We start from the raw sequence: 23,488 nt of genomic DNA, 5'->3' as shown, positions 1-23,488 counted from the left end.
TTTTAAAATCTTTAAGTAAAAATAATTTTATATAATTAAATAATTACTCTCTCGTTTGCTTTGATTTAAAAGTTTTTCGCTCTTCTTCTAGTGTTCTACCTCTTCTCTTCTTGGAAAATAGGGGTGACAATAAAGTAGATAGAGGCGAGTTTTTGTCCTATCCGACTCCGTCCCGCTCTACAATAATTTGTATAGAACTCATTCCACTACTATTCGCAGATAGTAAAATGTTGAATTTTAAGCCGTTTACGTGGGTATTTATCTCGCCCCTAACCCATCCCTATAATTATTAAAATTCAACAAACAAAATTAAATTTTAAAATTTATATAACAATCATCACATATATAACATAAATTAAGATAAAAATTTAAGTATGATACAATATTATTAATTATTTTACTAATTTTATATATATATATATATATATATATATATATATACCGGGACGAGTAGAAACGGATATTATCTAAACCTGACCCCAGCCCGTCCCGCTCAAGACTCTGCCTCACACGGGGGCGAGATAGATACCCGCAAGATCGAGTAGTGTTGCCACTTCTATTGAAAAATTGCTTATATAAACCGCACATTTTTCTATGTTCTTTAATTTTTTAATCAAATTAGAGACACTTACTCTTGATACCAATTGATATGACCGTTATACATCGGTTATAAAGTTATAACTTGGCCATAGACATTATAGATCGACCATTAATAACTGCACCAAAACGTCAGATATGCTATTACTCTCCGACTATAATATCATTATTCGGGGATACAATTGTTACTTCTCACTCTCTGATATAAAGAAAATGGTAAGAAGATCGTTTCGTTGCATTCTGCAAAGCTTAATACTCACTTATTTACTTGAGAGTTGGAGTGCCTCTTGCAAGTACCCACCCCCTTGTTTCCTCGCCGCCGACGTATATCTCATCTTGAGGGAGAGCTTACAAGCATTCACCAGTAGACGAGCTATACATTGGTCAAAACTCAGCAAGAATAATTGGCGTCCACTGTGGGGTCTCGAAATAAAAACCCTTTTTTCTATAGGCCCAAAAATTTCCTTCTCTGATCATGGCTGACTTACCTCCTCCCACACCATCCGAACTTCTCCGGATGGTAACAAAGTTACAACAGACTAATCGGTGTATGGCGAAAGAAAATCAACAAATGGCAAATTAAATAGCCGAGCTAACCAATGCTCGGATTGAGTATAACGACGGTCACAATGAGCAACCAGAGGATGAAGAAAACAATTTTGATCCGACACACGTTTCTGAAACTCAGCAACCTGAGAAAAATCAATAAAATGATGATGAAGACGAGTTAGACAATGCTGTTGGGCCATTCACGGCAAACATTATGAATTTTAAGTTACATAAGAACTTCACCCTACCGCTAACGTTGACTCCCTACGATAGCATGGGAGATCCGAAAAAGCACATTAAAAAATTTTGATTTATGATGATCGTTAACAGTGCTTCTGATCTTATTTATGTCGTTACTTTCCTACTATTTTTTACAATCCTGTACTTGAATGATTTTCTTTCTTTACTCGGGAATACAATCATTACTTCTCACTCTTTAATATAAAGAGAATGATAAAAAAATCGTTCTATCATTGCATTCTGCAAAATTTAATACTCACTTATTTATTTGAACATTGGAGTGCCTTTTGCAGGTACTCACCCTCTTATTTCCTCATCGCGAACGTATATCTCATTTTGAGAAAAAAACTTACAAGCATTCGTCAATAAACAAACTATATGTCAGTCAAAACTCAGTAAAAACACCAATCAATATAATTAGGCTAAAGTTGACAACAACAAAAGCTTATTGCAGGATGGGACAACACAGGAATTGGGAGGATTAGGTCGATTATATTTTATGGCACTGTTCAGGCAGATTACTAACGTCAACTTTAATTTAGGACAATTAATTGAAATGCTTATATTATATCATAACTGTACTATAGTCTGATTACATGCTAATGTGTACTACACTACTTCGGATGTTATAGGGGGAAAAGAAAAATGAAGCATGGAATAATATTAGAAAAGTTTAGGAAGAAGCTGATCGTGTTGGAACAATGACAAGCTCTATATTTAATAAGAAGGCAAATTGCTGCTGAAGTTAAATGTGATTAGGCCAATCATATATTATAATTTATATGTATTTAATTGGTTGGTCACTCTTGATCGATTACGTTTTGAAAACCCATTCTCATTTTCAATTAGTAACGAAGAGAATATTCCCACATGGGTAACATTATTCCTAACCTTAACATGTCATCATGGTGTTGCCTTATGGCTCATAGCTATATAGAGCTTAGGCCTTATAGGATTGCATTTTGTTTTTCTCTCAAGTTTTGTTTTTTTGTTAACTACAATATATATTAGGTGAATGCTATGATGGTGCCTATTTACTAAAAAAGGTTAAAAGTTATTATTTAATTTAAAAAAGATAAGAATAAATAATTTTTAAAAAATCAAAACTTACTACAAAAAGTAAGTTAGGCAAAGTTTAGGCAAAAATTTATAGGCACCATAGAATTGGCCTATATATTAATATCATCTTATGATTATTGATAGGAGCATTTTTTTTCCTACAAACAAAATATAAACTATCAAATTAATTTAAATTGGTCAAATAATTAATTTATTTATTCGTTTAAGTAAATATCGAGAATTTAAATCTTGTCTTGTACATACAATAATATATTGATTAGAGATAAATTCTTAAATGAATTTCGATCTATAATAAATTAATTATTAATCTGTCGAATTAAAAAATATTACAGAAAAAACATAAACAATTAAATACGGTAATTAATTCCTCTAATTTGTAAGTATTAGAAGCTATCTAATTTGAGTATTTAAGAATTTTAAATCTTAAGTTATATTATTATTATTATTGAGTTTAAATGCTATTGCTAATAATATGATATATACTAACAATACAATTTTTTTTTATTTAATTAGATATTTGTATTTATATAAATTTTAAGACAATGAATAATTGAGTTGAATAATCTTAGTGATAAAACATAATATAACTAAATATTTGTAAAAAAATTACACTAACATTTTACAAATTAAATCCTAATCCTTAATTATTTATATCTAAAACACGGACATGAAGGAACTGATTAATTTAAAAAGATTACTCCAGTTGCTACTCTGACTTATATGATAGATTTATGGCCACTTTTTGGTACTACGTAAGCATAGTATCCTGTAATCGACCCAGCAAACAAAATGGAAGGGAGAGACATTAGACAAGTGACACCGTACCGATAAAATATTCTCCGAGTATGAGGGGAACTTCTTTCTTTTTTCCCTACTAATCTTCTAGTTTTTTAAATTCAAAAGAGTCCACTAATAGAGTTGTTAAACACTTCTAAACTCTCTTGCTAATTCCATAATCTTTTGTTGCCTTCCCACTTGAACACAGCTCAAATTGTCATTTACCATATTTACCAACGAAAAAAACATTGCTTCCAATCATTTTTATTGAGCACACCCTAGCCAAAGCTATACTTCCACATGTCCTACAATCATCATGTATTATTTTCAGAAAAATTAAATTATTGCATTTAAAACTATTTTTGAAAAAAGTCAGTCAAAACTGACAAATAATAATACAATATAAACATTATAACTCGGTTATCATTTACATTTATTTTAATAACCAACTATTGATAACACAACGGTAATTTTCTCTTCACACACTTACAAATCGAACTTCAAAACTCAAAAAAAAAAAGTTTTTATACTCATAATAAAAGAGAAAATAATACTCATATTAATTTGAATATTAAAGTGCCTTTTTTAGGTACCCGCAATTTATGTTCTTAGTGATTCGAAGTATATTTCATCTATGAAAATGCTAAGTTCAATCATCTAAGAAAGAATCAAGTAAACTTGAATTGGACGAGTTATACCTAAACGAGTTCAATCATACAAAAACACTAACTATTTAAGTAAAAGAATCCTAAGTTTGTCTTAATTATTGTAAGGTAATTTACCTCCTAATAGCAGTTCTTCGCAACACTTCACTTAGTGACTTCTCACTTGGAGATGCTTGACTTGATTATGATTAACACCTTTGCTGATTTGATCTGAACTCTGCATTGGTCAAAATTTTTCCACCGGCAATCCTTAGAATACAATTTTTCCTTGGAACGTATGATAAGATCTGGAAAATTAGTTGCATGTGTGCTTTCATATATCCATGCATATTGTATGCTTTCAATTGAGAATATAGTTTTTGCATGTTGGTATACGAAAATGTTTGGTATAATATGGTTTTCACTACTAATATATAAGAGAAAGTATAGAGGCCAGCACTTTTATTAAAATTTGGCCAGTATAATCAGTAAAAGAAAAGTGAGTAATCTCACACTATTGGATAAAATCTCACACCATTAAAAACACTGATAATAACTAATTGATAGTTATAAATCACAAAATTTGTTGGCTCCTTATCACTCATCTAACTATAAATTAGTAAAAGGCTAAGAGCAAATATTTCGCAGTATGACAGTTGTCAATTAGGTAGGGTGCATGCATGGGAGGATTGAAACAGGAATATTATTGGAAGGGGAACAAAGAATTTCTGGTGTACTCAGATCAGTTTTGGGTTTATTTTTTAAATCAACCAAAATTGAATACGCAACTTCAAGGTACCAAACCCTCATCATTTAACTGCTCTAATGATTTTTTTAGTGCAATCCTGCTTGCTTTGATAATTGATCCTATCCGTGGTTGCATTCTGGTAGTTAAACGGTCCATAGTAAGGCAATTTAGATAAAGGAATGAATATATGGAGGATAAAGTAACTTCGAAATTGTCCTAATCTTGATCTAATTTTTAAATCAAAGGATATCTATTATATAATGTTATTGTGTTATATTTTTTAGTAAATTATTGCACTTTAAAAAAAAGATTTAAGAGTCGTGCTATATTTATTGTCTCATTATTTTGATCTTTTTTATCTTGTGCTGAAATATAATATTGTTTTAGAATCGTTATATTGCCCAAAAATAAGAGAGATTTTACAAGAGCTTACATAGCTCTTCTTCTACAAAACAATTTTTTTAAATAAAAATTTTATATGCATATAAAAAATTAACTATCAAATTAATTTTTATATATGTATATATATTATTTAACTTATTTTTAATATGTATTTTATATTTTGATATATATTTTATACGAGTGACTTATTTGGTGATTGATTTTTTTGTACATATAGTATTTTAATTTTTTGCTATAAAACACAAACACTTCGTTGAGTTTTCGTGTGCACGTATCGGACGTATTTTGGATATGACACTCGTCCGACAAGCGTGTCTTCTGTGTTCAATTGTCTTAATAAAAAATAAAAAAAAATTTTGGATACGTTTGGATATACTTAAATACCATCACATATCGGTATATCTAACTTTATTCTTAACATTTATTCTTGAAATGAGTTTAGATATAATGTATATTATTATTTATTAAAATAAAAAATATTTTAAATATTTTATATAATTAAAAAATATTTAAAATAGTTAAAAAATTAATTTATATTTTAATATTAATAAATATCAAAATATCATTATAATTTATCTAAAAAATACTTTATATGTTATATATATGTTATGTCCCTATATTTTGTAAGAAATTAAAATTAGTGTTCGTGTACCTGTCGTGTCTCGTGTCCGGTGCATCATAGGGTTTTTGAAATTAAATTACATACACTAAATTCTTATAATTTGGAACAAATTACCTTATTTAACAATTCAAATTCAAGGTTGGGTCACTATATATAGTAGCAGGGGAATCGGTTTCCTCCTTATTAATTAGAAGAACTTAGAAACAATTAAAATGTGTGAGCCATATATTTCATTACCTGCCATGAATGTGATGGCTTGTGAGCAATTTGATTACTCATTCAGCCCTCCCCCCATGAACCAATTACTCCATGAATATATCTTACAAGATGCATTTCCAAGCCAATCAGATGATCACTTATTATCTTCTCCAAACATCATCTATGATGATGTGTTTGATGAAATGCTTGAGCAAGAGGCCCTGAATGGATTCCTCCATCCAGAAAACTCACAGCAGCCAGACTTTGATTTCATTGGCCATAATGTTACAATGGCTATTGAGTCTGAACTGTGCCAAGAAAACATCCCTATAGCCCAAGAAGAGGAGATGCATGTCTCAAATGAAGAAGGAGATGCATATTTGATGGGAATTCAAGCAGAGCTAATGGGAGAAACTAGTTTGGGAGATCTATTGCTATTAGGAGCTGAAGCTGTTGAAGCACAGAACTTTGTTCTTGCTCTGGACATAATAGAGAGAATTAACAATAATGCATCATCATCATCTTTTTTGGAAAATGGTGATTCTTTATTGAACAGGTTGGCTCTATTCTTTGCTCGGGGTCTGTATTATAAGAGTATAAATGCTCCTCAAGTGCAGTCTGATCCTGTTTCAACACACAACAATGCCTTCGGTGTGTTTCAGATACTCCAGGAACTCTCTCCCTATGTAAAATTCGCTCACTTCACTGCTAATCAAGCCATCTTTGAAGCCACAGAAGGTTCTGAGGATGTTCATGTCATTGATTTTGACATCATGGAGGGGATCCAGTGGCCACCATTGATGATGGACCTTGCAATGAGGAAGAACACTTGTCTTAGAGTAACAGCTGTTGTTGCAGATCAGCAGAGTGTAGCATATGTCCAGCAAACAGGAAGAAGGCTAAAAGAGTTTGCAGATTCTATCGATTTTCCTTTCGCTTTCGATCAGATAGTGATGGTTGGGGAGGAAGATCTTCAAAGAGTTGAACTTGGTCATACAGTTATAGTCAACTGTATGATACACCAATGGATGCCGAACAGAAGCTTCCCATTGATCAAAACATTCCTTGATGGTGTAAGCAAGTTATCACCAAGGCTTGTTGTTTTGGTGGAGGAAGAACTTTTCAACTTTGCTAGGCTAAAATCCATGTCGTTTGTGGAGTTCTTCTGTGAGGCTTTGCACCACTACACTGCACTTAGTGATTCACTTGCTAGTAGTTTGTTGGGTAGGCAGAAGATGGAGCTAACCATGATAGAGAAAGAAGTTATGGGGCAAAGGATTTTGGACAGTGTGAAGCAGTTTCCATGTGAGAGAGAAGAAAGAATGGTGTGGGAAGAAGGGTTTTACTCCTTGAAGAGGTTCAAGCGTGTTGCTATGAGTAGCTGTAATGTTTCACAGGCTAAGTTCTTGGTGAGCTTGTTTGGTGGAGGCTATTGGGCAGGACTCTAGGTTGGCTCTGTGTTGGAAGTCAAGGCCTTTGACATCTGCTTCAACCTGGGTACCTGCAACTTATTGAGGGGATGATGTGGATCATGGATGATTTGAGTGACTTTTCTGGCTTTCTTGGCTCATCGTGTTTATTAGATGAGTCAAACCATGTAATGCAATGTGATGTATTGAGAGCCCATAGAGTTGTTATAGTTTGCTTATATGTTACTCTGTCGTTCTTGATGTATGTATATAAACTGAATAGCTGTCTGAGTGGGCAAGCCTGTTCCATGTAATCCGATCAACTTCATGTTCTGCATTAGGAAGAAATATGCATGATTGTGTAACTGTGAAGAGAACTCTTAGATTAATATCCGATGTTCACTGCAAATTTATTTTGTTATTAAGTGTATGAAATTTTCATATAGTTTGCAGCACAAATGCAGGGTCTAAATTCCAACTTATGAAAGAAACAGTTGGCAAATTGAAGCACCACCATACATCCCACTATCCCAGCATTCAGTTTTTGTTGCAGCACACAGTTGACAAATTGAAGTATTGCAATGACCAATTAACTGCTGAATTCAGCAACCATAGCAACGGAAGTGTGACTAAAGCATTCCTGGCTCTTTGGAACAGAGTACGTTTTTGAATCCCATTTTAGCAGATTCAACTAGTTCGTTTGACACAGAGAAAATTCTTTCTAGGAATCCACGGTAAGGAACCGAATGAGTAAATACGTCCATTTTGACAGTAAATGTCCTGAAATAAATGCATCTGGATCCAAATGCACATGAAAGACTGATTACATTTATTCACACAAACCAAATTGATAGATAATTAGAGATAAGAGGATATGATGCTGAAATACAAGTATCCATAACAAGCAAGCTTGATATCCAAGAGACTATCAATGCCCTAACGTATATTCTCAATTTCTCACCATTACAAAAATGGGAACGTTCAATGCAGTGAACTAAGTTTACATCAGATTATGAATAAAACTTTGATAGATGAGATAAAAGCTGCATAGAAATTACAAGCAATTCATTTACCCCTCCAACAACAGAATTTCAAAGTCCCGCATAACAAAAATCTAATCATTCTATTCTACCTTATCGGCAGAAGCAGCTTTTGCATTCCGAAACCCTTTCTTCAATTCAGTAACTCTTTTCATGCAAGCGGCCTTTGACTTCCCGGGAACCGCAGCAGCCACCTTATCCCATCTCATCGCAGCCTCCTTCGGGAACGCTTTCAGAGCATTCAGCAGCGCAATGTCCTCGCCTGAACTCCACGTCCCGTCACCAACGGCACCAGAACCACCGTTCTTCTCCTCCTCCTCCCCCGCCTCTTCCACCACTCTCTTGTCCACCGGCTTCCTCTTCTTCAGGAACTGCGCGTACGACTCCGAATCGTCCACCTTCTTCTCCGCCAACTCCTTCGACTTCTTTATCACGCTCTCCGCTCCGTGTCTCCCGCCAAACGCCGCCGCTATCGCCTCCCACCGCCCTGGCTTCCCGACGGGATGCTTCGTCATCTGCTTCTTCAGAATCTCCACATCCTCTTCACTCCACTCCTTCTCCGACACAACGCCATTTCCGTTTCCGTTTTCGTTGGCTCGGATCTTCTCAGCCTCCCGCTCCGGCGATTTTACGACCGGAGCGACAACAGATTGGACTTCGTCGGATCTGCGGGATTTGGATCGGCGCTGATATTTCTTCTTGTTGTCATCGTCTTCGGCGAGGGTTTGTTGGTCGGGGAATTCGAGGATGGAGCCCCGGCCTACACGGATATCTCCGGCGGTGAGGGAAGGAGGGGCGAAAGGTCCAACGAGGAGGGAGAGGGCGAGCCAGAGGAGGAGGGACTTGAATGGCTCAGCTTGGATGTAGAAGATAGAGAGGAAGAGGAGGATGGCGGAGGCAGAGACGGTGACAATGAGTAGTGTCTTGGTTGGTTTGTTGTAGGATTGGTCGTCAGCGGATGAAGGCGGTGGCTGTGATCCAGATTGGAATAGGAACCTAGGCCTCGTGTCGTCGTCGTCAAGGAACTCCATTGATGCTCGCTGCAAGCTTCACGTTGATTGTGTTCTGAAAAACTGAAAGAAGAAGGTGAAGAAAGACCCTTTAAAAACGTCGTCGTTACGTTCGGACTTTGTTTACCATTTATTTAGTGGGCTGGGAATCTATTAATTTGAGAAAGCCCATAAGAGTATTGTATCGCTGAGCCCAAAAGAAAGAAGCAGAAAGCGAGGAGAAGATCAGCGGCGCAGAGGGATATGTAACTAATGACTGCTGAATTTGATGAGTGATGAGTGATGAGTGATGAGTGATGACGGCCACAGCAGAATAAAATCAGTTGATGGGACAGAACAATTTATCTATTGAGAATGAAGACAAGATTAAACTACTATTGGATACAGATTAGATAAGTATAAAACACCAAGCCAAATAGGCATTTCCAGTCATTGCGAGCTTTCGTGAGATTGGAGAACATAGCAAGGGTTTGGCCGTTTGGACTTTCCAATTCCCAATTCCGGTTAGGGTTTCCCTTTCTTTCGCATTCGTCCTCACTCTCACAACAGCTAAAACAAAAACATGTGTCATTAAGCTCCATTTTCGTTTATTCTCGTTCCCTTCACTCGTGCTTAGTGCATTGTTGCTTAAATTCCTCGTATGCCTTCCGTTGAGTTCTGAATTTGTTTTGGTACTTAGTAAGTAATTAAGTTCGATTGTGTAACGTGCTGTTTGTTCGTGTTTTGATGGTCATGGACCAATTATCGATTGCTTGCTGTGTTAATTTTGATATGAAAAGTCTGTTTCAAATTGTAATTTTCCGCTTCCCTTGTTATGCAGAATAAGGATTTTAGCGAGGTATCGATGAGTTTAACGGGTACAGAAAGCTCAGAAGATGGTGCAGGGCATCCGGAACCTCCCGATCCTGATGTTCTTGAAGTTGACCCTACCTGTCGCTATATTAGGGTAATGCAGTTCTGATTCAGTGTTTTTATTCTTTTTATTTTCACTTTTTACTTTTTCGAAGACAAATAAAGAAGCATATCATCCGTGCATCAAGCTAATTATCCTTTTTGCATTCGTAACAGTATAAAGAAGTCATCGGCAAAGGAGCTTTCAAAACTGTGTATCCATTGTTTTTTGCTTCCTTAACATATGTTTTCTTTTATTTATTTATTTTGGATTCCGTGGCAGTATTAATTTGTTAGCTGGTTCTTTTACCTTTCCTTTGACTGTTTTTTCTATGCCAAAAAATAATGCAACTAAACTACCAAGCTAATTTAGACCACAGTGCAATGCATTTGTGGTTATGTTTTCCTTAATATGCGATTGATCAGTTACAAGGCTTTTGACGAAGTCAATGGAATTGAAGTTGCATGGAGCCAGGTTCAAATTGATGATGTGCTACAGTCACCAGGTGACTTAGAGAGGTTGTACTCAGAAGTGCATCTCCTGAGATCACTGGAACACGATAACATAGTAAGATTCTACAATTCATGGATTGATGAGAAGCACAAAACTGTTAACATGATTACCGAGTTGTTTACATCGGGCAGCCTCAAACAGTATGTTTCACTATCCTTTTAATATGCATTTTTATCTCTCTGTCTTTTTTCGTGAGCTCAGCCTTTTTGTTAGTGGATGTGATGTATGATTTAGGTATCGGAAAAAACACAAGAAGGTTGACATAAAGGCTATTAAGGGATGGGCAAAACAGATATTAACAGGCTTAAGCTACCTCCACAGTCACAACCCACCAATCATACATAGGGACCTGAAGTGTGATAATATATTTATCAATGGTCATCAGGGAGAAGTTAAAATTGGAGATTTGGGGCTGGCAACTTTCTTGGAGCGAACCAATGCCAAGAGTGTTATTGGTACATTCTTCTATTTTGACAAATTTTATGATGCTCCTATTGATTGTGTATGGTTGAAACATTAACCAAAATTTTGAGGATTTCTCTCATCTCATTAGCTATAAGAATGCTGGTAGACACTTATTTCTTAATTCTTTGTGCTAATACTTAGTGACTTTATAATAGTTGTGTTTACACATATCAAATCTTGGTAGGAACCCCGGAGTTTATGGCACCAGAGTTGTATGATGAAAATTACAATGAATTAGCGGATATATATTCATTTGGTATGTGCATGCTTGAGTTGGTGACTTCTGAATATCCTTATAGTGAATGCAGAAACTCAGCTCAGATATACAAGAAGGTTTCATCTGTGAGTTCTACATCACTTGTAATCTTCTCCAAAACAGCTTATTCCTGGGATTATTCAGACATTATAGACATTTCATTTTTCAGGGTATAAAACCTGTTGCACTTTCTAAAGTCAAAGATCCAGAGGTAAAATCCTTCATTGAAAAATGTCTTGTCCCAGCATCTGAAAGATTGTCTGCAAGGGAGCTTCTGATGCATTCCATTCTTGACTTGAATGGTTCGACAAGGATTCATCCTTTTCCATTACCAGATATTGTTCTTCCCAAATTTGGAGCCTTTGAAGGCCGATGCTTGATGTCAGAAGGTCCTACTAGTGCACGTCATGGAAATATTTCTATGGATCTTGGTGGCATGAGTGAACTACCTGTGATCACCGTATTTGATAACTCTACAGATGACGCATCATCATCTCATTCTCCATCTGTTGAGATAAGAATGCCAAAGGGAGGTGACATATTCTTTCTCAAAGGCCAGGAAAATGATGACAATTCTGTATCATTAGTTCTCCGGATAGCTGATCAGAGTGGTAAGTATAACTTATAACTCAGTCAACCGTTCAAATAAAACTCTTGAATTTATTGGTGAAAAATTGTATACTTTGGTATTTAACTGCAGGAAGGGCAAGAAATATCCATTTTATATTCTACCTTGACACTGATACTGCTGTCTCCGTTTCAAGTGAAATGGTTGAGCAACTTGAGCTTGCTGAACAGAATGTCCTCTTCATAGCTGAGTTAATAGATTTGTTACTGCTGAAGTTGGTTCCTGACTGGAAACCTTGTGTTTCAATTGACCATTTGGTTTCTCCAAATGGTAAATATCATGTGACCCAACGTAGAGCCTTGGAGTCGGCCAAATACCAAGAAATCCCAAAACTTTCCAGCCAAATTGTGCCTCAAGAGTTAGGTGCCTTAACCTCAGCTGGAAGATCAGCTGCAGAAGAGAACCATGATAATATGGATTTTGATGAGGTTGTATCTCAAGAGAGCATTGGTATGCAAAGAGCAACTAAGACAGATGATTTGTGTTCTGAGGTGTCGTATGCTTCAGCAACATCAGAACTCAACGATAATAAGCTTTCTGTGGCTTCATTTATGTCTTCTGCTGAATCAGGACTAGCAGACTTAAACATAACTATACCGAATGGAGGGAGTCAATCCTCATTTGTAACTGAAATTGGGGGATCTCCTGATTACAGGATCAAGTTTTCAGAATTGGGAAGTGATGATACGACGAGCTTCTCTACTCATCCTTCCTCCCTGCTTGAACGCGAGGATGAATTCAGAACAGAGCTAGAAATGATTGAACAGAAGTATCACGAGGTAATTAGATTTTTCCAGAAGAAGATACCAGGCCATCATGGAGATTAGAAGAAGAATGTCAGAAAAGATGCTATCATCATCATCATCATCCTCATCATAGAATAATCTGTTTTTAGCCCTTTTTTCTGGCGGGGTACATATTTTACCAGTCTTTTATTAGGTAGATTCTGTGTCCCATCCTTCTTTCATTACCGTGACAACTGTAAATAGCACGGTGTGGATGAAAATGTTCTCTTGCCATGGCACTGAAATTCTATTATTTTATTTTTCTGGACGACAAATCAGAAGAGTTTTATGCGGTCTTAGAATAATAAGAGAAATAACACCAAAAAAGAATAATAAGAGAAATTGCGTAGAAAGTATCTCATGGATTGATTTATCTCTAAGTGTTCTCTTGTTTCAACATTTTTTTGGAGATAACAGTTAAAGATCTTTCAGTTTTAATCAGAGTCAAAATGGTTTTTCGGTTTATAAACTAATCAAAATAGCCTTCCACTTTTAAATCGGAAATCAATTTAGTCTCTCTGTCAATCACCAAGTAACGAAAATCTTATGTGGACTGTTAACTTTTACACTAGTATAATATGAGAATGCATTAATCTGATAATCAAAATGAACTCTTTTTAAACTAAAAATGGTTTTTCAATTTTAAATCGTAAATCAATTTGGTCTCTCTGTCAGTCACCAAGTAATGAAAACTTTATGTGGACCGTTAACTTTTACTCTAGCATAACAAGAGACGTGTTGAGATGGAGTAAAAGGATACAATCAATTTAGTCTCCCATATTTAGGACTAAGAGTTTGTTTGGGTGAGTTTCTAAGAAAAGATCTTTTCTTGAGTTATCTTTTTTTAAAAGATCTTATGAAAAAGTAAAAGTAATTTTATGTTTGGGTATCTCATGCAAAAAGATCTTTTTATTTATCAATTATGTTTGGGTACAAAGATATAAAAGTACTTTTTTGTTAATTTATTAGATGAAAAACATCTTTTTTTTTTTAAAGAAAAAAATCTTTTAAAAAAAGATGTAAATTACAACTTCTCAAAAAAGATCTTTTTTTTATTTTTCTAGTGCTTTTACTTTTACTACTAGAAATTTGCCAAACACACTAAAAAAATTAAAAAAAATATTTTTTTATCAAAATAATGGCGCCCAAACAAGCACTAAATTTGATCAAACGCCAACTCTAAACTCGTATAATGGTCTTCTTCCTTCCATGATTTGCCACAAATCCAAACTCTCCCTCCTCCCGTATTTGAAAATAGAGTTCTTATTATCATGAATGTGGGTGAAAAACTGAAAATAAAGCTCATTCTAATAGTAGTTTCACCACCTAAAGTGTGAGTTGCCGCAAGTCAATGGTTATGTGGTATCCCTGCAGGCTGCCTATAACCATAAGGAAGGCAAGAACCCTAGAGAATTGCAGATGACAGTTCTATAGATGTCGAAATTATGACGTGAACTTCTTTATCCATTAAACTCCTGAGTATGTTAATTATTGTTGTATGATTTTGTTGAGATGAGATGTTGCTATTTCTTCCTAGATTGATGAGCTATGGAATTTTTTACGTGGGTTGATTGAGACAATGAAATCCAAATATGGGGAAATCACAACAAAACATGGGAGGCTAGAACATACATCTACATGAAGTTCATTTTGGTCATTCTTAGATAAAATTTATAACTGGCCACAAGGATTGACAGCTAAAGTTTGCTCGTCAAATAGAGCTTTTAGAAATTGATATCAAGATTGTTAAACTGATGGTATTTGTATTGGAATAATGTTGTTGATCTAGTATGGTGGAATAACTTAGAAAGGAAATAGAAACAGTTGTTATGGAGATGTTGGTTGGTAAAGTGTTTGATATTTGGTGATTGGCTTTGTTGCACGTAGGATGGCAATGACTTTCCATGGGAAGGGGACGCCTCAGTCTCCGTCTAGTAAAATGCTTCGGTCTCTATTCTATTTTTATTACGAGTTTCTATTTATTTTTCTCAGCCGGGGAGATACTCATGGATATCATGGATATCCATGATATTATTAAGTTTTGAATTTTTTTTTATAAAAAAATTAACACAACTATAATACAATCTTATACAATTCAACTAAATATATCAATCAAACACAATTTAAATACAAATTTAACATAATAACATACACATAAAATTTTTAATATTTATGTTAGAAACAAGAGAGTAATTTAAAGAAAGTGTTTTATATATTATTCGGTATGTTGAAAGGTACAATGTACAAGGGTATATACAAGTGCTAGAAAAATCAAAGTAATAAAAATACAAAATTTTACAATAAATACACAAATATGATATATAAATATAAATGATACTAACTGATCTTAAATGATCCTAATTATACTCTAACATCCCCCCCCCCCTCAAACTCAAGTGGGAGCTAAAGATATCATTTTGAGTTTGGATACCAAAGCTCGAAAACGAGTAGGTTGATGAGCCTTCATGAAAATATTTGCAGTTTGATCCAGAGTTCCAACAGCTATGAGACGAACAACATCAATAAGTAGACGTTGCCGAAAAAAGTGACAATCAATCTCAATGTGTTTGGTGCGTTCATGAAAAACATCATTATAGACAATCTGAATAGCACTGCGGTTGTCACAAAAAAACATCAGTCAGGGACGACTGAGGAGCACCCAAATCTTCGAGAAGCCAACGAATCGAGACAACCTCAACAGTCGTGTCAACAAGAGCATTTTCATAATACAAATCATGATAGCAAACAACTTGGTAAGCAGTTTGATAAGCAATTTTATAAACACAATACAAATAAATTATCCTCTAGCATTCTTCAATAGATAATAATTAAAAAGCTCACCTATTAATAATTTCATAAGCAATTTAATTAACATATTAATCAGCAATTAGAGCAACATTTTTATCACTAGTTTTATCAACCATCAGCACTAATAAGCTCAGCAGCTCAGTAACAAAATTTTATTTATTACAGTAGCAACAACTCCTTCTACAACTCTTTTCTTTTTAAAGATTTTGCTGCATAGTTGGCTAGAAAATGTTTGATGGTGAGAACAATTTATCAAGTATAACTTATAATAAGTTTCTTTCAATTAGACACATGGCTTTTTCCATTATTTTTCCTCTTTAATTAGAAAAATAACTTATCAAGCTTCAAAATGCATTTAAAACAACCACCACCGAGATTATCCATTGCCTATTGAAGATTTCAGATGAAAACAAAATAAATAATGAACAATACTCAAATACCCAGGTTTACATACAATTTGATTGTCTATATACCCAAATTCTGGATTAGCAATTAATCAACAATAACCCATCTGACCAATAATCAAAATTAAAAGAAGAAACTTCACAAAAGAAAACATACCAGAGACAATGAGGCAAAGCACACCGAGAGGGCAGATGTTGCAACGGCGAAGGATGAAAGACTCAACGCGCAGCAGAAGCACAGCTAGGGTTTGAGGTTAACGCGGCTACGAGATGGAGAGGCAAAGATGGCAGAGTAGCAATACAAGCTCACCGCGACCGGAGCACAGCATGCAGTAATCAGAGAGGAGAGTCAGTGAGAAACATAGACAATGTGCGGCGGTGGTACACCTTCGACGATGCAGAAGAGCTACGCAAGAAATTTTCACTGCTTAGGGTTTGATACAAATAGGGGACCCTTTTAGAATTTCAAAAAATTAAAGAGGACAAAATCGTCTGAAAATATTGATACTAGTCCGTGTCCATCACTCAAAATCCATGTCTCGGCATTTTCCTGAGACATGAAATACATGTAACTTATGTGTGCTTGTGTGTAACCGTGTCCTTCTTATTTCTGTGTCTCAGAATCCAAACAATAGACACGTCTCACTGTGTCTATGTCTTGGCAAGACACGGACATCAAACAAATGCAGCCTAAAGGACTTAGGCTCATGTTGATAAAGAATAGTAGAAAAATAATAATAATAAAAAAGATGAGGAGGTGAATTTCTTACCCTAGAAGAACAAGTAGAAGGAGGAGGCATGATAACAGGAGCAGGATCATCGTCCGGTCTGAAATTATCAGGAGATGGAGAACGCGGAAGAGTAGGAAGCTGTAGAGGTTAATTTGAGATAGAACCTGTAAAATTATCACTAGGAAAAAGATCAACATTGGGGTTAGTAAAAACTAGTGATTGAGTAGGAGGAATGGACTCAAATGAGGAGAACTAGAAAACATGTGGTACTCCCAAAATACAATATGACGAGATATACGAATACATTTAGAGAGGATCCCAACAACAATAACCTTTGTGTTCAGTGCTATAAGTAAGGAAACAACACATGCGAACCCGAGGTTCAATTTTACTATGTTCGTGAGGCTGAAGAAGAACAAAACAGATATAACCAAAAACTTGAAGAGAACTATAATTTGGAGATGTATGATAATGACGCTCAAAGGGAGTAATGTTACCAAGAACAGAAGAAGAAAGTCTATTGATAACATGAACAGCAATAAGAATAGCTTCACCCCAAGTACGCTCAAGACACGAAGAAGAAATAAGTATTGCACGAACAGAGTTAAGAATGTGACTGTGTTTGCGTTCAGCTCGTCCATTTTGTTGAGACGTACCAGGGCAAGAAAACTCAGACAAAGTACCCTGTTCTGCAAGAAAGGTTAAAAGCTTGGAGTCACGGTATTCCATAGCATTATCGCGTCGAAAAATTTTTATGACCTTGAAAAACTAAGTTTTAATCATAGTGGCAAAGTTAATATAAATTTGAGGTAGCTCATGCCGATTAGTCATCAAATAAACCTAAGTAAAGTGTGAATAATCATCAATGAGAACGACAAAGTATCGAACCCCTCCCATAGAAGCGATGAAAGTAGGGCCCCAAACATTAGAATAGATAAGATCAAAAGAAAAGCAAGCAAGAGATGAATTATTGTGAAAAGAGAAAGCAGGTTGTTTGGCAGTTTGACAAGAAATATAATCAAAATACTCATTATTAACCTGACCCAAAATACCCTGAGACACAAGAGGATGCAATTTTTCTAAGGAGCTGTGGGCAAGACGGTAATGCCACAAGTGAAGGGTAGATGGAGAAGAAGCAGCACAGATATTTGACACAGGAGGAATATGAAGATTCTCGAGTTCAAACAACCTTTCGACCTTACGTCCATCCCCGATGATTTGTCCCGTTCGACGATCCTATACACGACAACCAAAAATAGAAAAATTGATATCAAAACCAAGATCAACAAGTTGACCAATAGAAATAAGATTAAAGTTCAATTTTGGAATATAATTAGTATCAAGGAGATTAAGAGTTGATTGGAGAATAGAACCCTTGTGTGTCACGTGTAAGAGGGAACCATTAGCAGTATTGACAGAAGGTGTATTTGTAGTGGGAGTCAAAGACAAGAAAAGATGACATAAAGAAGACATGTGATGAAAGCAACCGGAATCAAAATACCATTTAGAATTACCTGGAAGAGTCGAAAAAGCAGCAGGAGTACTACCAAAAAAGGAGAAAAGATGCTTAAGAAGAGACGCAATATCAGATAGAGAGATAGGAGATGGGTTGAAAGGATCAGAGTTGGTAGATTTAATAGTAGTAGCAACAACAGAAGCAGACATATTCTTGGAGAAGTTGGGATGAGAATGATACTTGAGTTGATCAAGACGTGGTGGGTGAGTAGGACAGGTAGTAATCAAATGTCCCGAGAGCTTGCAATAATGGCACAACATCTATGGGCAATTGTAGCTAATGTGACCTTTTTGTTGCCATTTGCGATATTCAACAGAAGGACAGTCTGAGAGAAGGTGCTCGGAATGGTTACAGTTTCAACAGAATTTATCCTTTATGTCTGTGGTAGCAAAAATATCTTATGTTTCTATAATAGTAGATACAGAGATCAAAGAGAGGAGAGAAAACTACAAATTCAAAGCAGAAAATGAGAAAACGGAGGGTAGAATTAGAAAGAGCTCACCAAAAAACCTTAGCGAGGGTCCCACTGTCTGCTATGTCAGCAGGAAAGACCACGTGGCACTACGTGATAGGAGGAGGAGAACGTGTCAGCGCTAATATGGCAAGAAGGTGGCACGTGCGTCGCATAGCGGGTCGGGTCGGGCGGCGTGGGTCAGGGAGTTGATCCGTGGAGTGTCTGGCGTGATGCGAAGCCGTTGATCTTGGGAGCTGGAGGCGTCTGGAGGGAGGAGAACCTCAAATGGACACGGGACTTCAGTCGGCACGTCCAGTGGATTCCGGCGGAGATTCTGGAGGCGTTGAAATCGTGATGACGAGACGAAGGCGATGGTAGTGGCGGTGACGAACCAAAGCATCAGGAAAGGATCGAAAAATAAGGATAAAGAACTGCCGGAGGAGACAAAATACAAGAGTTAGAAACCAATTATCATTAAAAAAATAACATATGCTATTGAATAATAAATACAATATATATGTGTTAGAAGAATCAAAACAATAAAAGCACAAAATCCTACAATAAATACACAGATATGCTATATAAATATAAATGATACTAAGTGATCTTAAATGATCCTAATTATACTCTAACAATACAAATAAAAATAAAATAAATTAAAATTACTCACACAACTTTTATATATATAAAGGTATTCTAAAGGTGGTAGAAAGAGCTTTCGTAAAGGTTAGGCTAATTCCAAAGGTTCCGTATGCCAGCTCAATGTCTCAAATCTGCCCTATTAGCCTATCCACATCTATGTACAAAATTATCTTGAAAGTTATGGTGCATAGGCTTCAAGGCTACATGAACAAACTTATAAGTTCGAACCAAAGAGCTTTCTTAAAGGTTAGGCTAATATCGGATAACATTTTCATTGCTTATGAATGTATGCATTCTTTGAAAAATAAAAAGTGTGGACTAGAGATTGAAATGACTCTCAAACTAAATATGAGCAAGGCATACGATAGGGTGGAATGACACTTTTTATGGTTTATGACGGAGAAATTGGATTTTGATTCTGTTTGGATAAATTGGGTTCGAGAATTTAGTCACTATGATTTCATATTTTGTCATTGTAGAAGGTCAACCTATTGGTTTTTTCAAACCAAATAGAGGAATCCGTTAAGTAGACTTTCTATTACCATATCTTTTTCTTTTTTGTTAAGAATGACTATCTTTCTTGCTGTACAAGATAGAACAAGATTGGCTAAATCAAGGGATCCAAGTGACTAGAAGATGCCCAAGGATCAACCATCTACTTTTCGCATATGATTACATCCTCTTTTGTAAGGCTTCGAAACGTAGTTGTGAAGAGATTCTAGAGCTACTTGACTCCTATAAAGGCTTAAATGGTCAAAATGTGATTTGGATAAATCGACCCTATTTTTCAGGAACAACACACCCTCCTTTACTATAAATTAGATTCCTGCCAGATTGAATATTCAGCATATAGGAGCCCAAGACAAGTATTTCGGACTACCATCCTTAGTGCACAAATAAAAAAGAGCTACTTTTAGTGAAATTAAGAAAAAAGTTCAAAAAAAGGTACAAACTTGGCAAAGAAATCATATCTCCAGTGATGGTAGACAAATTTTTCTTAGAGCAGTTGGAGAAACAGTTCTAATTTACACATGACATGTTTTCGGCTTTCGAACAGTTTACTTAATGAAATCCACAACATTTTAAATATTTTTTTGTGGGGTCAATAAAGAACAAAGAGGCACATGATCTAGATTAGTTGGGAGAATATGACAAGGCTAAAGAATGAGGGTGATTCAGATCTAAAGATCTAAAAGCAAAAAATCTTGCATTGAGAAACAATATTGGAGGATAATTCAACAGCCTAATACTATGTTAGCAAAAATCCTAAGAGGTAGGTATTACAAATATGACAACTTTATGAATGCTAAGACAGAAAATTTACCTTCTTGGGATTGGAAAATCTTGCTAGAAGGGCCTAGAGTAATTGAAAAGGGAGTGCATTGAAAGATTAAAAACAGAATTTCTATGAGAATTGTTGATGAACTTTGGCTACTCCTACCTTATTCATTTATAGTCCCAACCAATCTACTATAATAAATAAAAATCACTTAATTTGGGTTAAGGATTTAATGATGAAAAGTAAAGGATGGAACCACCAACTCTTGAAAAAAAAATTTTTCAAGAGATACAATCTAGAATCCAAAAAATTTTTTCATATGAAAATGAAAATATAATTCAATAGCCACTTAATAAATCTCATGCTTGTGATATATCTTTTAGGTATAAAAATGCATACCAATTCTTTCATGCATGACGAATGGATTTTTGATGGTATAGAATTTCACAAATGAAGTCTCGTTGCAAGTATAGTTTCTAAACCAATCACTAATCCTTTCATACAAAAAGTTGTTTGTCACTAAAACAAACCCCTAAAATTTATAAACCGAAGTATTCAAACCTCGGGTCATTCTCCCTAGGAATTGCAATAAAGTGCCTTGTTATTGGTTATGAGTTATTTTGGGGTTTTGGATAAGAAGCATGAAAAGTAAATGGCAATGAAAATAAACTAACAACTATAAAAGGCTCTTGGCAAGGTATGAAAATTAGAAGTCCTATCCTAGTTATCCTTCTCAATTGTGATGAGAATTGTTCATTGCTACCACTTAGTTAACCCTTACTAATTAAAGGAAAGTCAAGTGGATGAATTGACTTGAGCCACAAGTCCTAGCCAACTCCCAAGGAAAGACTAGCCTTAGTGCACTCCAAACCAATTAGCAATCTCTCCAATTATCAATCAACAAAGGAACTAGATAACTCAAGTGTCACTAATTACTCTACCTAGGCCAAGAGGAACAAAATCTATACTAAAATCCAACCAAGCATTTCATCAAACACTTGGAAGGCACAAAAGAAAAGTATAGTCAATCACAACAAGAATGAATTCTAACTACAATTGAATGTAAAGAATTAACAACAACAATCAAGGAAATCACAATTATAATGAATTACCTCAAATTGCATTATTGAAAGAAAACCAAGGAACAACAATATATCCAAAACAAAATGAAGAATTACAATTATTAAAGCACACATCTAGAAAGAGGAAGAGGAGAAGATTAGGAATTGGTAAATGAAAAGTGAATCAAAGCATGAGTTAAACCTAGATCTAAGAAGAGAGATTAACCTAAACCTAATCCTAATCCTAGAGAGAAGAGAGAGCTTCTCTCTCTAGAAACTAACTACAAAGCTAAAACTAACTAATTATCTCTAACTTCTAAAGTATGAAAAGTGTGTAAAAGTCCTAAGTGATGAATGATGCCTTCCCCTTAATCCTTCATCCTTTTATTCCTTTCCTTTAGCAATTTGGCGCCAAAAATGGGTTCAGAAACCCTCTCAAATCGCCAGGCACGTGTTGCATTAATGAGGTCATGTGCCAGCATCGGCGCGTGCGCGCATGGTACGCGTGCGCGTCCCTGGTCGATTCTGTAATGTGCGCGCGAGCGCCTTGTGCGCGTGCGCGTGCATGGCTGACTTTGCTTCTTTGACTTTTTATGCTTCTCTCCACTTGTATGCTTCATTCCTTGCTTCCTTTGATCCATGCCTAGCCTATTTCAACCCTGGAGTTACTAGCAAACACATCAAGGCATCTTATGGAATCAAACAGAAACTAGAATTCACCAAAATAAGGCTTAAAAAGTATGTTTTTATACTTAAGCACAATTATGGAAGAGATAACAAAACCATGCTAATTCTTAGGCTAAATGTGACAAAGGGTTATCAAAATGTTCTAAATTCAATACAAAACAAACCGTCAAATTGGGGTTTGTCAACCTCCCCACACTTAAGCCTTAGCATGTCCTCATGCTAAAATAAGAAGGAACTAAGGGGCATGACATTTATTGAATGCAACTAAACTATATGAGTCCTATCTAAATGCAACTATCTAAAGCAATTGGAAATGCTTAGTTCACACAAATCAATTCCCAAGAGAGCATGTGTAAGTACAAGAGCTAAGTAATAAGGACCAAGTCCAAACCACAATTGTATTGAATTGTTAAAAGGAATTCAAACTTGCAAGAATATAGATAATGTGGGTGAACACATGTGATTGAACTTTTGAACCCTCACCGGATGTGTATCCGCTCTATTCACTCAAGTGTTTAAGGGTTAATTCACTCAATTCTCTTCTAATCATGTTTTCCAAAATTTGATTTTCTTCTAACAATCAACACCTATTCAATGCATGCATACATTCATCATGAGGTCTTTCATTTAGGTTGTAATGGGGTTAGGGTCAAGGTCGGATCATTTATGGTCAAGTGGGCTAGAATTTGAATCTTTGATTAGCATAGACTTTCCCACCCAACCTAATTAATGACCTATACAAATGCAAGCTATTCTAACTACCCATTTTTTTTTCACTTTTTCTCACATACTTATGCATTCTCTTTTCATTTCACAACACTTATGCATTGATTCTTATTGAGCTTCACTTTGGGGCATTTTGTCCCCTTTTATTTTTTTTCTCTTCTTTTTTTTTTCTTCTCTTTTTTTTTTCTTTCATTTTATTTTTCTTTTCATCATCATTTTTTTTCTTTTTTTTCCTTTATATATATATTTTTTCTTTTTTTTTTCTTCTTTCAAACTAAATACAAGAACATCAATGCATAAGGTCTCTACATTTGATTAATACATG

The 23,488-nt window shown here is 35.3% G+C and overlaps 2 protein-coding genes and 1 pseudogene across 3 annotated transcripts; 2 read left to right on the top strand and 1 right to left on the bottom strand.

Annotated features, from left to right (window-relative positions):
• The first annotated feature begins 5,860 nt into the window (after positions 1-5,860).
• LOC107604888 (protein NODULATION SIGNALING PATHWAY 2-like) lies at positions 5,861-7,632 on the top strand (annotated as a pseudogene).
• Positions 7,633-7,873: 241 nt separating this feature from the next.
• On the bottom strand, positions 7,874-9,337 carry MAMYB (Duplicated homeodomain-like superfamily protein). Its single transcript, XM_016306599.3, has 2 exons — positions 8,399-9,337; positions 7,874-8,061 (listed from the first exon to the last, which is right to left on the bottom strand). Exons 1-2 carry the CDS (start codon positions 9,335-9,337, stop codon positions 7,954-7,956), a joined length of 1,047 nt encoding a protein of 348 aa, XP_016162085.2. The 3' UTR covers positions 7,874-7,953.
• A 141-nt stretch (positions 9,338-9,478) lies between these two features.
• LOC107630971 (putative serine/threonine-protein kinase WNK7) lies at positions 9,479-13,208 on the top strand. Of its 2 annotated transcripts, none has more exons than XM_088508227.1 (8): positions 9,479-9,819; positions 10,137-10,262; positions 10,385-10,422; positions 10,634-10,861; positions 10,956-11,176; positions 11,371-11,528; positions 11,612-12,053; positions 12,143-13,208. In XM_088508227.1, exons 2-8 carry the CDS (start codon positions 10,161-10,163, stop codon positions 12,895-12,897), a joined length of 1,944 nt encoding a protein of 647 aa, XP_088364353.1. In that variant the 5' UTR covers positions 9,479-9,819; positions 10,137-10,160; the 3' UTR covers positions 12,898-13,208. The 2 variants fall into 2 exon arrangements, with proteins under 2 accessions (XP_088364353.1, XP_020974961.2); XM_021119302.2 differs by having other exon boundaries at positions 9,560-9,994.
• Positions 13,209-23,488: the final 10,280 nt, after the last annotated feature.

Source organism: Arachis ipaensis, chromosome B3, assembly GCF_059453495.1.
Source record: "Arachis ipaensis isolate K30076 ecotype BB chromosome B3, ASM5945349v1, whole genome shotgun sequence".
In the NCBI taxonomy this organism is placed as follows: Eukaryota; Viridiplantae; Streptophyta; class Magnoliopsida; order Fabales; family Fabaceae; genus Arachis; species Arachis ipaensis.
Note: the sequence above shows the minus strand (reverse complement) of the source record. Positions and strands in the feature narration are given on the sequence as shown.